The sequence below is a fragment of the Liolophura sinensis genome, chromosome 5 (assembly GCF_032854445.1).
Source record: "Liolophura sinensis isolate JHLJ2023 chromosome 5, CUHK_Ljap_v2, whole genome shotgun sequence".
NCBI lineage: Eukaryota > Metazoa > Mollusca > Polyplacophora > Chitonida > Chitonidae > Liolophura > Liolophura sinensis.
The window spans coordinates 4434870-4452667 of NC_088299.1; the positions used below are offsets into that span (position 1 = coordinate 4434870).

At 41.2% G+C, this 17798-nt stretch overlaps 1 protein-coding gene across 1 annotated transcript; it reads left to right on the forward strand.

Moving 5' to 3' along the window:
• The first annotated feature begins 900 nt into the window (after positions 1-900).
• LOC135466045 (poly(3-hydroxybutyrate) depolymerase-like) lies at positions 901-13442 on the forward strand. Its single transcript, XM_064743448.1, has 10 exons — positions 901-1003; positions 1731-1853; positions 2371-2568; positions 3634-3728; positions 4117-4260; positions 4944-5142; positions 10390-10569; positions 11380-11422; positions 12164-12321; positions 13262-13442. The coding sequence occupies exons 1-10, from the start codon at positions 928-930 to the stop codon at positions 13321-13323; spliced, it is 1278 nt and encodes a 425-aa protein (XP_064599518.1). The 5' UTR covers positions 901-927; the 3' UTR covers positions 13324-13442.
• The last annotated feature ends 4356 nt before the right edge of the window (positions 13443-17798 follow it).

The window sequence follows — 17798 nt, forward strand, 5'->3', positions numbered from 1 at the left end:
GTAATAGTTTTAATGGCGACGTATTTGGATGCGTCTGTTAGGTGGGCGCGTAATAGTTTTAATGGGGACGTATTTGGATGCATCTGTTAGATGGGCGCGTAATGGATTCAAGGGTGACAGATTCGGATTCATATGCCAGGTGTATATGCCATACTATATCTACCTCACTACAATGTGCATTCTAACCAAGAATGGGATATGATAAACTCCCTTGGGGGGTTGGTGGTAGGTAGTAAAAGATTCAAAGGGACCATGCAGTCATTACTTTTTCAAACTTTCATATTCATCTCCTATTATCTTTAATAGTGCCAAATTCTGGAGTATGGAATTAAACAACAACCAAATAACTAAATAAATTGTTCTCCACGTTATTGATACTCTGATTTCAATTCACATTCTTCGACTAATTTAGCGTCCATAAGGTTAAAAATAAGCGTGAGTTGACATTATTATTAAAACATCCAGACACACGAAAAGTCGAAGAGCAAATTTAGAGTTTAAAAATGTATTTAGTTAGTTTTCTGTCATGGCTTATGTATCAGTTTCACAAAGATGTCTTGCCTGTACGACAATTGTACGGTAATTGTGATGTATAAAATATCGTACGACAAATGTACGATAAAAAAACTGTCGTACGCCGCTTTGTGAAACTGGGCTTTGATTTTTATACTAACAACGGCATTCACCGGTGTAAGGTTATTTCTTGCCAATTTTTTAAGGTATGTTGCGGACGTATATAGGTCAACAGTGAATCTATTTTTTGGTTCCACTTCACGCTGAAAATTTCATGTAGGTTATGCACATTCCGCACACTTGTCACTATCTTATCTCGTCTGTTATCTAAATGCTCCGAAAAGTCTGCTGGAAACGTCTGCTGGGAACGTGAAATCTGGGCATAATCTGTGTTCTTGTTAACAAAGCAGCAGTATGGGGTGCAGACAAGCCCTGTGGGTGCTGTGGTTAGGCTACATCATCCAGGCCTCCCGGGCAGCGGTTTCTCTAGGTATTTGTATAAACAAGAGCTTATTTACGTCATGATAAACATGATTATCATATTTACTGCCTGAAAGAAGCAAAATCATTCTGAAGACGCCATTTTAACTGGGACGAGCAGCTCTGTGAAAGGCTGCTTCTCTTCTTGTTGCTGTTGCAGGGGATAGGGGTTTCTTGTTGTTTACAGTTAGGCGCATGCGTTGCTGCTTGTGACCGGAAATTGGTGGTTTTACTATGATTCTAAGTTTCCAACTTTTCACCCGACGTAAAATGTTATGTAAATGTTTTCTTTTCAAAATTTCTGCAACACAATTCAGTTGAAATGTCACTGTATTAAATACGATGGTAAATACCGATTGTACATAATGTTACAAGTGCATTAATGAATACGATGGTAGATAACAGATTGTACATAATGTTACACGTGCATTACTGTAATTATTCAACCTTCTTTCATGTTTAATGGATATGGTTTATTTAAAAATATTATGAGCGCATTTTCTGTTCTGTGTACACTGATAAAAGTACACCTTTTGTGAAATCGTGGAATTTACAACCCAACCAATGTTTCCAATTTCAAATGAAAAAGGTGCATAAATCACACTGAAAGCTGCTCTTACATATGGGAAAAATTCACGAAATTGTGTAACCAAACGACTTACCTGTGGCGGCAGAGGGATTAGGGGGGATAACTCTTCCATTAACGGGAATAACGGGAGTATTTCCCCTTGTTACAGAAAACTACAATGTGAACAAATCGGAAATTTCCGTGTCCGGTATCTCGTCTGGCGGGGCGTTTGCCGTTCAGCTCCACGTGGCGTTCTCCAGTGTCTTCAAAGGCGTAGGCTCCGTCGCTGGAGGTATATAATGTTAATGACACAAATAAGACTGTAAAGTTATCTAGTAACGGAAATTAACATTCTTGAATATAAATATAATGTATGATAATCCAAGGTCACGTGACATTAACGCTTTTTTGTAAATTCTTTAATTTCGGCAAACTAGGCCAATGTTGATTACAGACATGGCATGCATAAGTCACCTACCACAGTATACAGTTTTTTCCTGCACTATTATGTTCATATTATAAACTTCGACATTAAATAACCACTTACGGGACAGAGAAACGTGTAGGCCTACGCCATTCAGATCATTGGCGACAAACATCGTAAACTAACAGGTTCCATAAAGCCCTCCCCCCCCACTAAAAATGAAAAAATTTAACTGCATTTAGTTCAGTGGAAACAAAAGAAAAATGTTATGATCAATGTTTTAAATGTTCTTTCCACTGATGCTTTGCTTCATGCTTACGCACTCTTTTCCATTAATATCTATAAAGGCAGAGGAAGGGCTCAAATATGTCATTGTCGTTCCCAGTTCCATACCACTGCGCTGGAGGGCAGCTAGGGACAGCCTTGGGCGCCTGTATGTCTTCACCATCCGGAATAAACCACAACAACATGGTCACGTACACCAGACAGAAGTCTAACTCCGGTGAGATCGACTCCGTCTCCAACTTGGCATCCTCTCGAGTTTACATCTTCAGTGGCACTTTGGATTCTGTTGTCAAACCAGGTCTGAGATTGTGGTGTTGTAGACGAATTGATAGGTTTTGCCAATATGGTTGCGTTATTTCGAGAGTTGTCGCAAAGAGCAACTTTGCAGACTGCAGAGCTAGAATCCAAACAGCCTTAGATCCAAAAAGTTTGTCAGTGTTATTATCAGGTTCAGTGGAATTAAGCTGGAAGAAAAAGTCAGTTGATGGAGGAAATAGAGTGCTTGGATTGAAGTAAGTGGTTGGATGAAATTTAGTGTGGATATAGATGTCAGTACATCGATGAAAGGTACAGAGTATTATGACAGGATTTTATTAGCTCGTCTGTAGGCTATATAGTACAGGCGTAGCTTATGTCGTACCCTGAGCGTCGGCTTTGGCGTCGGGGTCCAATAATAGAGAAAGGAATGTTAAACAAAATTTTCACGGCGGTAGGCCTATTTTAGGAAAGGACTGCAGATATTGAGCTCCGTGTGAACATATTAATTTATTTATTTGATTGGTGTTTTACGCCGTACTCAAGAAGATTTCACTTATACGACGGCGGCCAGCATTATGGTGGGTGCGAACCTGGCAGAGTCCGGGGGAAACCCACGACCATTCGCAGGTTGCTGGCAGACCTTCCAACGTACGACCGGAGAGGAAGACAATATGAGCTGGACTTGAACTCACAACGACCGCATTGGTGAGAGACTCCTGGGTCATTACGCTGCGCTAGTGCGCTAACCAACTGAGCCACGGACGCCCCCACTGTGTACATATTATGTACTGTAAATTACTGAATTCCTGACTTAGTGTATTATGTATTAGAATCAATGTTAAACAAAATTTTAGGGGTGGTATCTTAAAAAGTACTGCAGATATTGAGCTCAGGGTTTGTACACATGTAGAAAACAACATCACCAGGGGGATATTCTATCGTTGATTGGAAATGTGCATATTAAGTTCCGTGAATTACTGAATTCCTGAACTCTTCAAGATAGTATTTTTTGCTAAGACTAAATGTATTTCTTGCACACTGTATGTCAAAAAGCCCGATGTCGCATTTATAGTGTATACGTGATGTTGATTTCTCAATTCCGTAGGAGTTTCCCACCATATGGAGACATATTACCAGGAGTTCCTGAACAGCAAATCGCAAATAAAGTCCGTGTTCGACCTCAGAGCCGAACATACTTTTGTAGGTATCTATAAAAGGTGTTACAATAGCTTTGGCTGTTCTAATTCTAGAATTAGAATTATCTTTAAAAAAAAGTGCCTGTAATTCATAAATATATTTTCTTTTGTCGCACTAAAGAAAATTTAACATTATATAGTATGGTGACCATATTTGTGAGTAGAACAGCCGTACGCTATCAGGTAGTTAACAAAGCATATGACGCAAAACCGCTGGCCACACAACCATGGTTGAAGAATTCAACAAATTATAGTAGGACATGCGAAGGAAATCGTCTTCTGTGGTCACAGTGCGCTTAATAAATAAATGCATCCTCAACAAGATTTTCTGAATTTTGTGATTTTTCGCAAACTTGAACGGCAATTATGTGCATCATTTCATCTTCGTTTAGCCCACGCGTAACTATGGAAACCCGTGCACCCAGCTGGGAAGTCCTTATCTAGGCAACTGTAAGTATGACGCTGCCTTTGACCTTCTCCAGCACGTCCACGGAAATCTTCGTCAACCGTCGGGGAGCGTTCCTCTTACCGGACAGGTACCATATCATATTTTTATTACCGTGTATTTATCTTTGTACCGAATGCTTTAGCAAAAGAAATGAAGGATTCTGTTATAACGGTTACACACTAAAAATAAGTGGTTGGTTTTTAAACACTTTTCTGTTACAGGATGAAAACGCGATCCGGTGTTTATTCATAAAAAGCTATGTTTAGTAACTAGGGAATGTGTTTTTTATAGTAAAGATGTCAGATGTTTACATAGCAAATATTTTCAATAGTGGCTTTATATTAAGGGTAAAAAGCCGATAAACATGTTTACACAGTAAACACGTGACATTTACTATAGTAAACACTTTTACTCATTTTACCCTACTATATAAAGATCTGACATCTCCTGACTTACTAAACATAGCCTTTCACGAACAAATACCAAGGTGCGTTTCCAACCTGTAACAGAAATGTGTTTAGAAACTGTGTTTATTTTTTATGTTTATTGTAAATAAACACATCTCCTTAGTTGCTAAACATAATTTATTTTCATAAATAGACCCCAGGATGCGTTTCCAAAATATAACAGAATCTGTTGATGTATTGTGTATATTTTCCGAGCATTAAATAAAAATGCACACTTTCACACAAGTACCTGTTATCAACATTGTCGAAATAAATTTTAAAGATGACCTTATCAAAGGCCTTCAGATACAATTTCCATTTACAGTTTATTGAGTTCGATCAGACGGAGTTCATCTCGAAATCTCGCCGGAAGCGCCTGCTCTTCGACTCCATGTACGAAAACACGATGGCCAACTGGATCTCCATGTACACCACGATGCCAAGCTGGACTAATCTGCTGCCAGGTTCTATGTACGACTGGACCAAGCACATGCCGACATTTGATTGGACGAAGTTCTTGCCTGGTAAAATACAGTAAATACAGCAAATACATAAAGTCAAAAGTCCATCGTAATTTTTACGGTTGTAGCCATTTCAATATTTAAGATATGATTTTTGAACAGACTGACTCAGGCCATTCTTCCGTAGTTAACTAATTTCTGATGCACTCACCATAACCATCGTATATAACTGACGGATTTATTGGATCTAATTAGTAAACCTAGTTAATGTGATTAACTGATGCGCAACTGATAAATGTTAGGCTTTTATTGATTACTGTTGTTGATGCATGGCAGCTGAAACAGACGGCCTGGTACTCGGTACTGTGAGTACCACATTAGCAGGTGACTCAGAAAGCCTAATATCAGCCATGATAATGAGTAGCCTACTAGGCCTACACTGAAAATAGGTACAGCAAGTTTGATAAATGTTACTGTGAATACCGCTTGAGCAACTGATATACGGTACACTGGTAACTGTAAGTACTGCATGGGCAGTTGACTCAGGAAGTGTGACAGTAGTGACGATGACAGGTAGCCTACTGCATTGAGAATAAATACAGTAAGCCGGATACATGTAACTGTAAATACCGCAACTGATACACACGGCCTAATACTGGATACTGTGAATACCATATTGGCAACTGATACTTACACAGTAGTACTGGTTACTGTGAGTACCGCTGCTAATAGTGACTGTGGTGGGTAGAATACTATACTGAGAAAAAATACATTAACCTGATGTTGGTTAATTTGAGGACTACAGGGGCCTCTTATGCAATAAGCTTATAAGTGGTCACTGTTAGTATTCCATGGCGAATTTATGCATTATGCCTAAAACTGGCCATTGTTAGAACTGCATGGGAAACTAATATAGGCAGTCTGATACTGGTTACTGTGAGAAGCACGGTAAGAAGTACATGAAAAAAAGGCACAACTGTTAGCTGTTAGTTCTGCATGTTTAACTTACAAAGTCAGCCTCCTATTCGTAATGACTACATTACAACTTCAAATCTAGTTCAAAATACCAGCCATGTGTCAGTACATGACATTACGTGATATTACATGTGTCATTTGAGTAAACCTTGATCAGTGACGTGTAATAAACTGCAATTGACTTGGGGACGTGTAATTTGCTACTACCTTTGCATTTACATGCGTCATTACACAACATTACCTGTGTCATCCATCACACAACAGTTAGAATAAAACCTTAACTGAGGTAAATTGAAAAGAGGCCGTATTTCACCGGTTACGTGTGACCATTTGCCAACTATCACACTGCCGTCGCTGCTCTGGTTTTTCTCTTTATGCTGTACGTTTTAATTATATTACATCACATTGCATGCGTTCTTATATGACATTACATTCCCGCATTCATGTGGTCTCTTCCCCGTGTGGGTTTTCTTCCCGTATGGGGTCACTTCCGGGCATGCTAGCATTACATTACATGTGTCATTACGTGACATTACACATAGAAACCCAACCAGCTGATTTGAATGTAATGGCAGCTTACAGACAATGAAAAAATTTATTGATTTTTAAGGCTGAATAGAAATCCCTGAGTACTTGGATGTTATCAATCAGTGAATACCACGTGCAAGAGCATATCTTGTTGAGCACATAATTTGGTTGTTTACACAATGCATATTTCAGTGACTCTAAGATTACTAACTTGACATTAGCGATTAAGTAGAACTAAACGATGTTCATAGCATGATATTGGGCACACACGTTATATTGGGCACGCACATTATATTGGGCACACACGTTATATTGGCCACACACGTTATATCGGGCACGCACATTATATTGGGCACGCACATTATATTGGGCACACAGGTGAAATACCAATAAATGTATTATTGAACAGAAATCAATATCATATCAATAGTAACATTTTTACATCGTTTACTTATTTCTTTGGGCATGTGGGGCGACTCAGCCAATTGCACCATAATTTAGTCTAACAAATTTACGTATACCATAAATATACCTATCATAAGCTCTCAAAGGTAAACTGTTATCCTGACTTAGCCCAAGATCTAGCTCACAGCTCTTAGCCAGTGAGGGCTGACTTAGCGCAAGCTCTAGCTCACAGCTCAGCCCAGCTCACAGCTCCTAGCCCAGCGAGGGCTGAATTTGCGCAAGCTCTAGCTCAGGGCTCTTAGCCCAGCTAGGACTGATGTAGCGTAAGCTCTAGCTCAGAGCTCTTAGCCCAGCTAGGACTGATGTAGCGTAAGCTCTAGCTTACAGCTCTTAGCTCAGCGAGGGCTGAATTTGCGCAAGCTCTAGCTCACAGCTCTTAGCCCAGCGAGGGCTGAATTTGCGCAAGCTCTAGCTCACAGCTCTTAGCCCAGCGAGGGCTGAATTTGCGCAAGCTCTAGCTCATAGCTCTTAGCCCAGCGAGGACTGATGTAGCGTAAGCTCTAGCTCACAGCTCTTAGCCTAGCGAGGGCTGATTTAGCGCAAGCTCTAGCTCACAGCTCTTAGCCCAGCGAGGGCTGACTTAGCGCAAGCTCTAGCTCACAGCTCCTAGCCAACGAGGGCTGACTTAGTGCAAGTTCTAGCTCACAGCTCAGCCCAGCTCACAGCTCTTAGCCCAGCGAGGGCTGAATTTGCGCAAGCTCTAGCTCAGAGCTCTTAATCCAGCGAGGGCTGACTTAGCGCAAGCTCTAGCTCAGAGCTCTTAACCCAGCGAGGACTGATTTAGCGCAAGCTCTAGCTCACAGCTCTTAGCCCAGCGAGGACTGACGTAGCGTAAGCTCTAGCTCACAGCTCTTAACCCAGCGAGGACTGATTTAGTGCAAGCTCTAGCTCACAGCTCTTAGCCCAGCGAGGGCTGATTTAGCGCAAGCTCTAGCTCACAGCTCTTAGCCCAGCGAGGACGGATTTAGCGCAAGCTCAAGCTCACGGCTCTTAACCCAGCGAGGATTGATTTAGCGCAAGCTCTAGCTCACAGCCCTTAGCCCAGCGAGGGCTGATTTAGCACAAGCTCTAGCCCACAGCTCTTAGCCCAGCGAAGGCTGATTTAGCGCAAGCTCTAGCTCAGAGCTCTTAGCCCAACGAGGGCTGAATTAGCGTAAGCTCTAGCCCCGGGCTCTTAGCCGTGTGAGAGCTGGCTTAGCGCAAGCTCTAGCTCAGAGCTCTTAACCCAGCGAGGACTGATTTAGCGCAAGCTCTAGCTCAGAGCTCTTACCCCAGCGAGGACTGATTTAGTGCAAGCTCTAGCTCAGAGCTCTTAACCCAGCGAGGGCTGATTTAGCGCAAGCTCTAGCTCACAGCTCTTAACCCAGCGAGGACTGATTTAGCGCAAGCTCTAGCTCAGAGCTCTTAACCCAGCGAGGACTGATTTAGCGCAAGCTCTAGCTCACAGCTCTTAACCCAGCGAGGACTGATATAGCGCAAGCTCTAGCTCAGAGCTCTTCGCCCAGCGAGGGCTGATTTAGCGCAAGCTCTAGCTCAGAGCTCTTAGCCCAGCGAGGGGCTGAATTACCGCAAACTCTAGCACAGTGCCCAACGAGGACTGACCTAACATAAGCTCTATTTGAGAGTTATTAATCAATCGAGAGCTGACTTAGCATAAGCATTAGCACAGAGCTCTTAACCCAGCGAGGTCTGACATAGCATAAGAGTTTTTAGTCCCGCGAGGTCTGACCTAGTATAAGCTCTAGCAAGGAGCTCTTTGTCCAGCGAGGGTTGACCTCATATAAACTCTAGCTCAGCGTTCTTAACCCATCGAGGGTTGACCTAGCATTGGCTCTAGCTCAGATCTGCGTAGCTTAGCGAGGGCTGACCTAGCATAAGCTCTAGCTCAAAGCTCTTAAACCAGCGAAGGCTTACAGCGCAAGCTCTAGCACGGAGCTCTTAGCCCAGAGAGGACTGATCTGACATAAACTCTAACCCAGAGCTCTTAACCCAGCGAGGGCTGACCTAGCATAAGAGGACTGACCTAGTATAAGCTATATCTAAGAGTTATTAACCAAGCCAGAACTGACCTAGCATAAGTTGTAGCTCAGAGCTCTTAACCCAACGAGGGCTGACCTAGCATAAGAGGACTGACCTAGTATAAGCTCTAGCTCAGTGCTCTTAACCCAGCGAGAGCTAACCTAGTATAAGCTCTAGCTGGGATCTCTTAACCCAAAGAGGGCTGACCTAGCATAAGCTCTAGCCCAGAGCTCTTAACTCAGCGAGGGGTCAGCCAGCATAAGTTCTATCTCAGACCTCTTAAGCCAGCGAGGGCTGACCTAGCATAAGCTGTAGCTCAGAACTCTTAGTTCAGTGAAAACACATGAAAAGCTACTGCGACACAAACAGACGTGTGGCTGTAATCTCCTATTGGATATGTAAGTAAAGGGCCACAACTCAGGGGCAGTGTGCATTTATCTTGGTTTGTAAACCTAGATCAGTGTAACACTGACAGTCACTTACATGTGTCATTACACTTCATTACTTGCGTCATTACACAACATTACATGTTCCATTGCACAACAAAACATGTGCCATTACACATTACATGTGTCATTACACAGCATTTCATGTGCAATTACACGACATTACATGTTTCATTACAAGACATAATATATATGTTTTTATATATTTATTTATTTATTTGATTGGTGTTTTACGCCGTCTCGTGAATATTTCACTTACACGTCGGCGGCCAGCATTATGGTGGGAGGAAACCGGGCATTACCTCGGGGGAAACCCGCGACCATCCGTAGGTTGCTGGAAGACCTTCCCACGTACGGCCGGAGAGGAAGCCAGCATGAGCTGAACCTGAACTCACTGCGACCGCATTGGTGAGAGGCTCCTGGGTCATTACGCTGCGCTAGTGCGCTAACCAATTGAGCCACGGAGGCCCCTGTATATTTTTACATGACACTACTTGTGTCATTAGATGACATTACATGTGACATTACACGACCTTACATATGTTATTACATAACACTGTTAGTTATTCCATGACATTACATGTGTTATTACATGACATTACATGTGTTATTGCATGACATGACACGCGAAATTACACGATGTTACATGTGTCATTACATGGCATTACTTGTTGCTGCATGGCATTATATAGGTCATAACATGACATTACATGTGTCATTACATGACTCCAGATCCCCATATCGGTGTTTGTCAATTTCATTTAACCCACTGGACATTCAGAAATTGTTTCTAGGTGTAATCTAGCTGTTCTTGTTGCCTCTCGCTAGTTAGGAAATACTTTGGTAATATTTTGCTGTCCACATTTGTCACATACAGGGCTTGGGGGCTCAGGTAGTCTCCCTGGTATCGGGTCTCTACCGGGCATGGGGTCTCTTCCGGGTATGGGGTCTCTCCCCGGTATGGGGTCACTTCCGGGTATGACAGGATCGGGAGCCCATAGTCTGGACACCATCGGATATGCCTACATCCCAACAGGCTGTGTTGCGAAGGGAACAGGTATCTAAAACTTTGTACCGATTATGTTGCCATTAATGACTGACTGACTAAATAAATGAATGAATGGATCAATTAATGAAATGTTCTAAAATGAACTCATAAACAGCGTTTTGGGCTCTATGGTTGAATGCTAGTCAGCGGTTTGTCCATTTATATATTTCCTTACAATAAAAAATAGTGCTAGTAGAATTGTGAATCCAACTGGATATCTCTGCACAAATAATCTGCACGAAAACGTCACCCTATTTTCGTGTCCAAGGTGGGCCCATGAGATTAGTTGCCCAGTTATAGGGCTGCGGCTCCATGTCAGGAGGTTTGTTAAGCTCCTGTGTACGTCGGTGGTTTGCTCTTACGATAAGAATAATCGCTGTGACATGTTAACTCTTCTTGAGTATACACGAATACTTAAATCTTAATGGGAAAAAAAAACTGAAAAATATATCTGACCTACACGGTATTTATTGCTACATATGGTTTGTTTATTTATCTATTTGTAGGTCTATGTGTATTTCTTTATATTTGTATAAGACTTGAATCACGTAGGCGTTTTTTTCCTATCATCCTTATTAAAACAAATAAATAATTAAATTTAATCCAATCGATGTAACTGAGCTATGTAGTGTTTTTATGGTGTAATTTAGATTAATAGAAAGTTTTTAATAAAGAAGATTCCAAATGTTGATCGCTGTATAACATTTATTTTGTACATAGAGAAAATTGAATTGTAATATTGTATATTGCATGTAACTATATGTATGTGTAAACTGTAATTCATCAGTTCTTGTTCAACTTATGAAGTCCCACTTTCAGCATGTAAACTTCACTTTGCGTTCCATGGCTGTAAACAAGGAAGGTTAGTATTCATCAACTGAGAGAAATTAACGGTTTTCCTGTTGAATTAATTCATTTTCGTGGTTTTTCTCACAGTTTTGTACCCTTATATTATAAATGTATAATAGCCGTATTTTTACTCATACCAATGGTTACATACATGCCAGTTACGTGTTTTACCATCTCACGTCACGTTAGTGGTTCAGTAGTTAGAACCTTCGCCTCGAATCGAGATATGGAATCGAAAATGGGTCGGGTCATAACAACGACTAAGTAAATGTTATTTTGCTGCCTCGCTTGTCGCTAAGTGCTGAGAGGTTTGATCAAGAACACAGGACTGGACGGCTCGGTGTATCATGTGACTGAGCAGGGTGTAACGTTTCGTGTTTTCGGCAGCACTTTGGCGGCATGGACTCGCATTGCTGCAAGAAGACACTGTTACATAGAAAACCGCCGACGTAAAGCATTTCTTGGAACATTGATGGCCTAACTGCACCATTATTAAACTCACGCTCGCAGATATACATGGGGTCATTCCTTTAAAGAAAATAATTGTCGCATTATTATTTGTCGGATGGATGATTATTTTTAATAAACAATAATTTAGGCTGGAGGGCATTATGCCCATAATGTTGGTCGAATTCAAGAGTTTCAAATTTGTAGAGGCTTGTCCTTACATGTAACTTGATGTATAACAATAAAATATCAAATTTCTTGGAATGTAGAGATTCGGCGATGTGGTCCCTATAAAACTCTGTTTCAGAGAGGCCATTAAAGATGTCTTTGCAAAACATGCTGGGTATAATGAAGTCGCCGAGCTAAATAACATCATAATGATCTACCCGCAAGCAATTGCTGACATGATTGGTGGAAATCCTAACGGCTGCTGGGATTGGTGGGGCTACGCCGGAAGTAATTACGGTAAAGTTCCTGATGTACCTCGTTTTTGTCTGTCTTTATTGTCTCGTTTGTCGTATTTGTTTGCTCAAGGTATTGGTGTAATGATTTTGAAATTGGCTGTGCCCTGTATACATTTACGAGGTCAAAAAGTTTCCATTTAGAACATTCTTTTTTTTCCAAACTTTGATTTGTTTATATACAACTAACATAAGCCCACATGTTGCCGGCAAAATGAATCATGAATCAAAAAAATAACTGATATTACAATATTTCCACACAAGGTTGCTTGTGTACTCTCCTCTCCTGGCATGACATACGTGCCACCATGCCAAAAACTCCGATCCGACCAGTGCTTATCCTTTCCTCTGGTATGGAAGCCCCTATCAGGTTTTTGACTACAGATGTCGCATGTTTTCGTTTCCATATCTCGCTGCGGCTTTACATTTTGAGATTTATCATACACCTGGCAAAGGTGGATGGTTTACCGACAAATTTTAAAAACTAAGGGCCCTTTACAGTTGACCCTACATCCATAACTACAGCCTCAGGTAAAATTTGTATTTCTTTGATTGGTGTTTTATACTATTCTCGATAATATTTCACGTATACGACGACGACGTCGCCCGCCTCTGTAGCTCCTGTTCGCGGGACCTTGGTGAAATAAAGCGGTCGACGACAGCCGTGGAGCTGTTCGGCTCAATCTACATTTTGAGGTGGACCTCTGTTCTTTCGCCAATATGGCGTGCTGCAAAACTCTACATCGTGGAAAAGTTCGTCAGTAACTCTCCACAGGGCGGTGGTTTACTCCAGGAACGTTAAACATATGTTATAATCAATCATTCAAGCTATCAGTCAGTCAACCTTCTCGATCAACGCAGCTTGGTGAAGAAACAATCTGTTAGGCTTACATACACACAAATAAATAAAAATATATGTACATTCAAATCGCATTTCTTTCTAGATACCAAAAACGGTGTGCAAATGAAGTTTGTGAAAAGCATTTTGGACAGACTCACTGGGTAGCTGGAAAATCCTGTATTAGACCTGAATTTTAACCACATGCATGTAGAAAGGCAGATAGGAATATACGTACATAGAATATACGTCACTGTTGAGTCAAAATGTGGAAATAAATACTTCACGCAGAGTATATGATGTTTGTTAATCTGTTTTAGTGAGGAATCTAGGTGTCGAAACAGACATTCGTATTTTTGACAGAGGTCGAGAATAATGTACGTTTTCAGTGATACCGGAAAGTCGCATGGAATGTTCCAGAAGCATCATAGGCCTGTGTCACATTGCACAATTCCTATACAGTCAAGTCTGAAATGTGGACAAAAACCAACATGAAATAAGTATAGGAAGAACGAATGCATAATATTTGTGTTGATGCTTTTTCTTATAGCTGTATCAGTTTGTTACCGTTCCAGATACTGTGCTGTAGTACAAGTTATGGAGAAGCCGACATTTCTTTTGGCTGACGGAAAGTTCTTAAAATTCGAAACTATAAATAATTCGTAACCAAGTGAAAACAGAACTAATTCGTCAATTCTGGCTAACGTTGGTTGAAGGCCACTTAAGACGGTGTGCGCATGTCTGTACGTCAGTGACACGTTGGGAAGTTCCTGAATAACTTTCAAAATTTATTTATTTATTTATTTGATTGGTGTTTTACGTCGTACTCAAGAATATTTCACTCGTACGATGGCAGCCAGGATCGATAGTGGGAGGAAACCGGGCAGAGCCCACAGGACATCCACAACCATCCGCAGGTTGTTGCTAGACCTTCACACTTACGGTCGGAGAGGAAGTCAGCATGAGCCTTTCCAAACTGAGTTCGCTGTTTACCATGGCTCACTCCGATTTCGCCCACGCATGAAAATGACCGCCTTCGATTGAATGAAAACTTCGTTACTCACAATCAAATGGAAAAGAAAATGTGAAAGTATCTTATATTTGTTACACACAAACCACAATTGAAGTAACGAAATGTTTAATTCTGTATAGGCCTATACTGATGCGATGATTCGTTTTTCGACAGCCTGTTATAATTGGTACACTAAAAAAAAACATTGCCTTAATTCTTTCCTTGTTATTGCTTGGTCAGTATTTTGCGACTACATGGGGCTCCAGATGACATTTACGTAGGCGTTAGATAATTATTTATGACCAGACAGACGATGGTTGGTTTGGTTAAGGCTTTGCGAGTTTTCGAAGGGAAAAATCTGGGTGAATAGCAGTATGGTGCCAAAGTCAGCAATGTCAGACCGAATGACCCTGGGTATTTTTAAAGAGAGGGAGAGAGGGAGGGAAGAATCCGACATTTTAAGAGGGGAGGTCTGGGATATCTCCAACGAAACATCAACGGAACGGTAAACGAAACCGACTAAGATATAAAGCTTGAGGCCTTGGATGACGTCACGGTAACAACCTGTTAGGATTCCCCAAGCTGCTCCGTGACATGTGGAATGTGGCAGATACAGTCTGGTGAATATACCGCGGAGTTATCGCCCAGCCGAACTTGCTGAACTCGGTCAATGGCAGCGCAATAAGAAAACTTGGCAGTTCATAAATCTAATCCCGTCCGTATAGTAGTTTCGAGAAATTGGTAAAGCGGGTGGCGGATTTTAACTTACAGAGCATGGGAATCGAGTTACCGGCCTTGGGAGATGTGTTTAAAAATATCAGTGTTCACTTATATTTAGAAGTTTGTCGTTTTCCTGTAAGCTGGTCTCCCCCCCCCCCCCACACTGCCCGCTTCCCCTACCCCCTCCACCCCTTCCCTCCCCCCGTCCTCACCCGAAAGCTTCATTAGTGCTCAGATGAAGTATGTCATAATGACAACACACAGGAGAATGTGACTGATAATGATTCTGAAGGAAAACAGAGCATGCTCAAACAGCTAACGTGTTTGATGGAGTAAGAAATAGCTCTGGCAGGTGTCCATTGATAACCAAGATGAATGGTTCAGTCAACATCACTTTTAGAAGTGACGTTCGTACACGTTAGCCAGTTCAATAAAACCAGAGTAAACCATATAGGCGTATGCAAATACGTCAGAATCCGACATATTTGAATTTTAAGAAATCTACATGCTTTTAACTTTTTTTGGCCATCAGGTTGTCTTGAATTCAATCTTCTAGAGCATTCCTTGCGGCTTTCCATCATCGTTGAAAATTGTTCATTGCTTCTCTTTGCATGGATCCGTCCTTATTTCTTACTCAGCGGCACACCTAATCGACACTAATCTCATCTGACTCCATTGACCGAATCATGGGGTTTAGACTATCAGTAGTTGACCCTGATAGATTCAGTCACTGTCAACCCCGTAGCGACGTTTTGCTTGTTGAATATACAGACCATTCAGTCCCTGTCAACTGAATCGTGAGTGTTTGACCACTAGATACATATACGACATCATTAGACTGCTTCTGTCAACCGAATCGTACGTTTTTGATCTGAAGACCTACATGGAGGTACGCGACATTGGTATCGATTCAGTCTGTCACTGAACCAAGTCGTGAGGTTTTGATCCTTGAACACTAAGGCGACATCGTTAGATTCAGTCAACTGTTTCGTGATATTTTAATCAGCAGGTAGATTCAGCTTTAGCCTATTGAGTCGTGATGTTTTCATAAGTAAGCACAGAGACGACCTTAGTAGATTCAGTCTCTGTCCTGATGTGTGGATCAGCGAAAACAAGAAGATGTTCTTGTCGTGATGTTTTACACGACAACTCTAGATTTAATCTCTGTCAAATAAGTCGTGATGTTTTACAAGAAGACATCAGTAGATTCAGTCTCCGTCAACTGATTCATCATGGTTTAGAAGAAGACACCAGTAGATTCAGTCTCTGTCAACTGTGTCGTGATGTTTCACAAGAAGAAATCAGTAGATTTAGTCTATGTCAACTGATTCATCATGGTTTAAGGAAGACATCAGTAGATTCAGTCTCTGTCAACTGATTCATCATGGCTTACAAGAAGACATCAGTGGATTCAGTCTCTGTCAACTGAGTCGTGATGTTTTACAAGAAGACATCAGTGGATTCATTTTCCGTCAACTGATTCATCATGGTAAGCACAAAGACGACACCAGTAGATTCAGTCTCTGTCAACTGAGTCTTGATGTTATACAAGAAGACATCAGTAGCTTCAGTCCCTGTCAACTGTGTCGTGATGTTTTACAAGAAGACATCAGTAGATTCAGTCTATGTCAACTGAGTCGTGATATTATACAAGAAGACACCAGTAGATTCAGTCTCTGTCAACTGAGTCGTGATGTTATACAAGAAGACACCAGTAGCTTCAGTTTCTGTCAACTGATTTGTGATGTTATACAAGAAGACACTAGTAGATTCAGTCTCTGTCAACTGAGTCGTGATGTTATACAAGAAGACACCAGTAGATTCAGTCTCTGTCAACTGAGTCGTGATGTTATACAAGAAGACACCAGTAGCTTCAGTTTCTGTCAACTGAGTCGTGATGTTATACAAGAAGACACTAGTAGATTCAGTCTCTGTCAACCGAACTGTGATGTTTAACAAGAAGACATCAGTAGATTCAGTCTTTGTCGAGTTGTGATGTAACTTGTCTAACGATTCATTTTTGTGGACTAAATTGAGATGTATTTAATGAACACACTTTTAACTGATCATCGTTTACTTATAGTTAACTTTGACTTATTATTACAAATACCTACAGCATAGAGAGCAAAACCGGAACAGCGACAACCATGTGAAAGTTGAAAAATGGTCACACGTAACCGGCGAATTACGGTGTAAACGGCGAATTACGGTGTAAACGGCGAATTACGGTGTAAACGGTGAATTACGGTGTAAACCGTGAATTGCGGCCTCTTTTCAACTGACCTAAGTTAGGGATTTATTCTAAATGGTCATGTAAATGCTTAAATTTATTATGTGTTTGATTTTTGTTGAGCACCCCCGTACTCAAGAATATTCACTTAGGTCTATACGACGTCGACCAGTATTACGCTGGGATGCGTAAATAGTAGCGAATGAGACGTCCCTGGTACCATGCCTTAAACAGAAAAAAAATACAGTGGTATCAACCGCTATTGATGAGTCGTCACTGATCTAGAATTATTCACAATACTGTGTGGTCATCACATTTAGCATACAGTAACAATAAAACAATGAAAAGGGACCAGACCTCGGAGATGCTTAGTCCATCAACAGAATCTTGGTTTATGCCTATTATCGCCCGTATTAAGCTATATCTACTACGTGACACGCAGCACCACAAACTCTACACCCCGGCATGTTGGATGCCCATATTACTACAATGAAAAGGCAATTAGAGAACTTTTACTAAGGTCGCACCCTGAAGTCATTCTATTCAGTTATCATATACGAAATATATTTTATTTATTAAGCTTATATTTAATTTTTAAAACAATGGGCGATTTTTGCTGTATAAAGGAGAAGTTAAAAAAGTAAACCGATCATCCGAGATTCGAATTCGACATTGACCATT

Excerpts from the sequence above, each read along its gene's own strand:
- LOC135466045 (XM_064743448.1), top strand. The coding sequence starts at position 928 with ATGGGGTGCAGACAAGCCCTGTGGGTGCTGTGGTTAGGCTACATCATC. Across the intron at positions 5,143-10,389 it reads TTGGACGAAGTTCTTGCCTG|GGCTTGGGGGCTCAGGTAGT; the intron begins GTAAAATACAGT and ends TGTCACATACAG. Across the intron at positions 11,423-12,163 it reads CATGGCTGTAAACAAGGAAG|AGAGGCCATTAAAGATGTCT; the intron begins GTTAGTATTCAT and ends ACTCTGTTTCAG.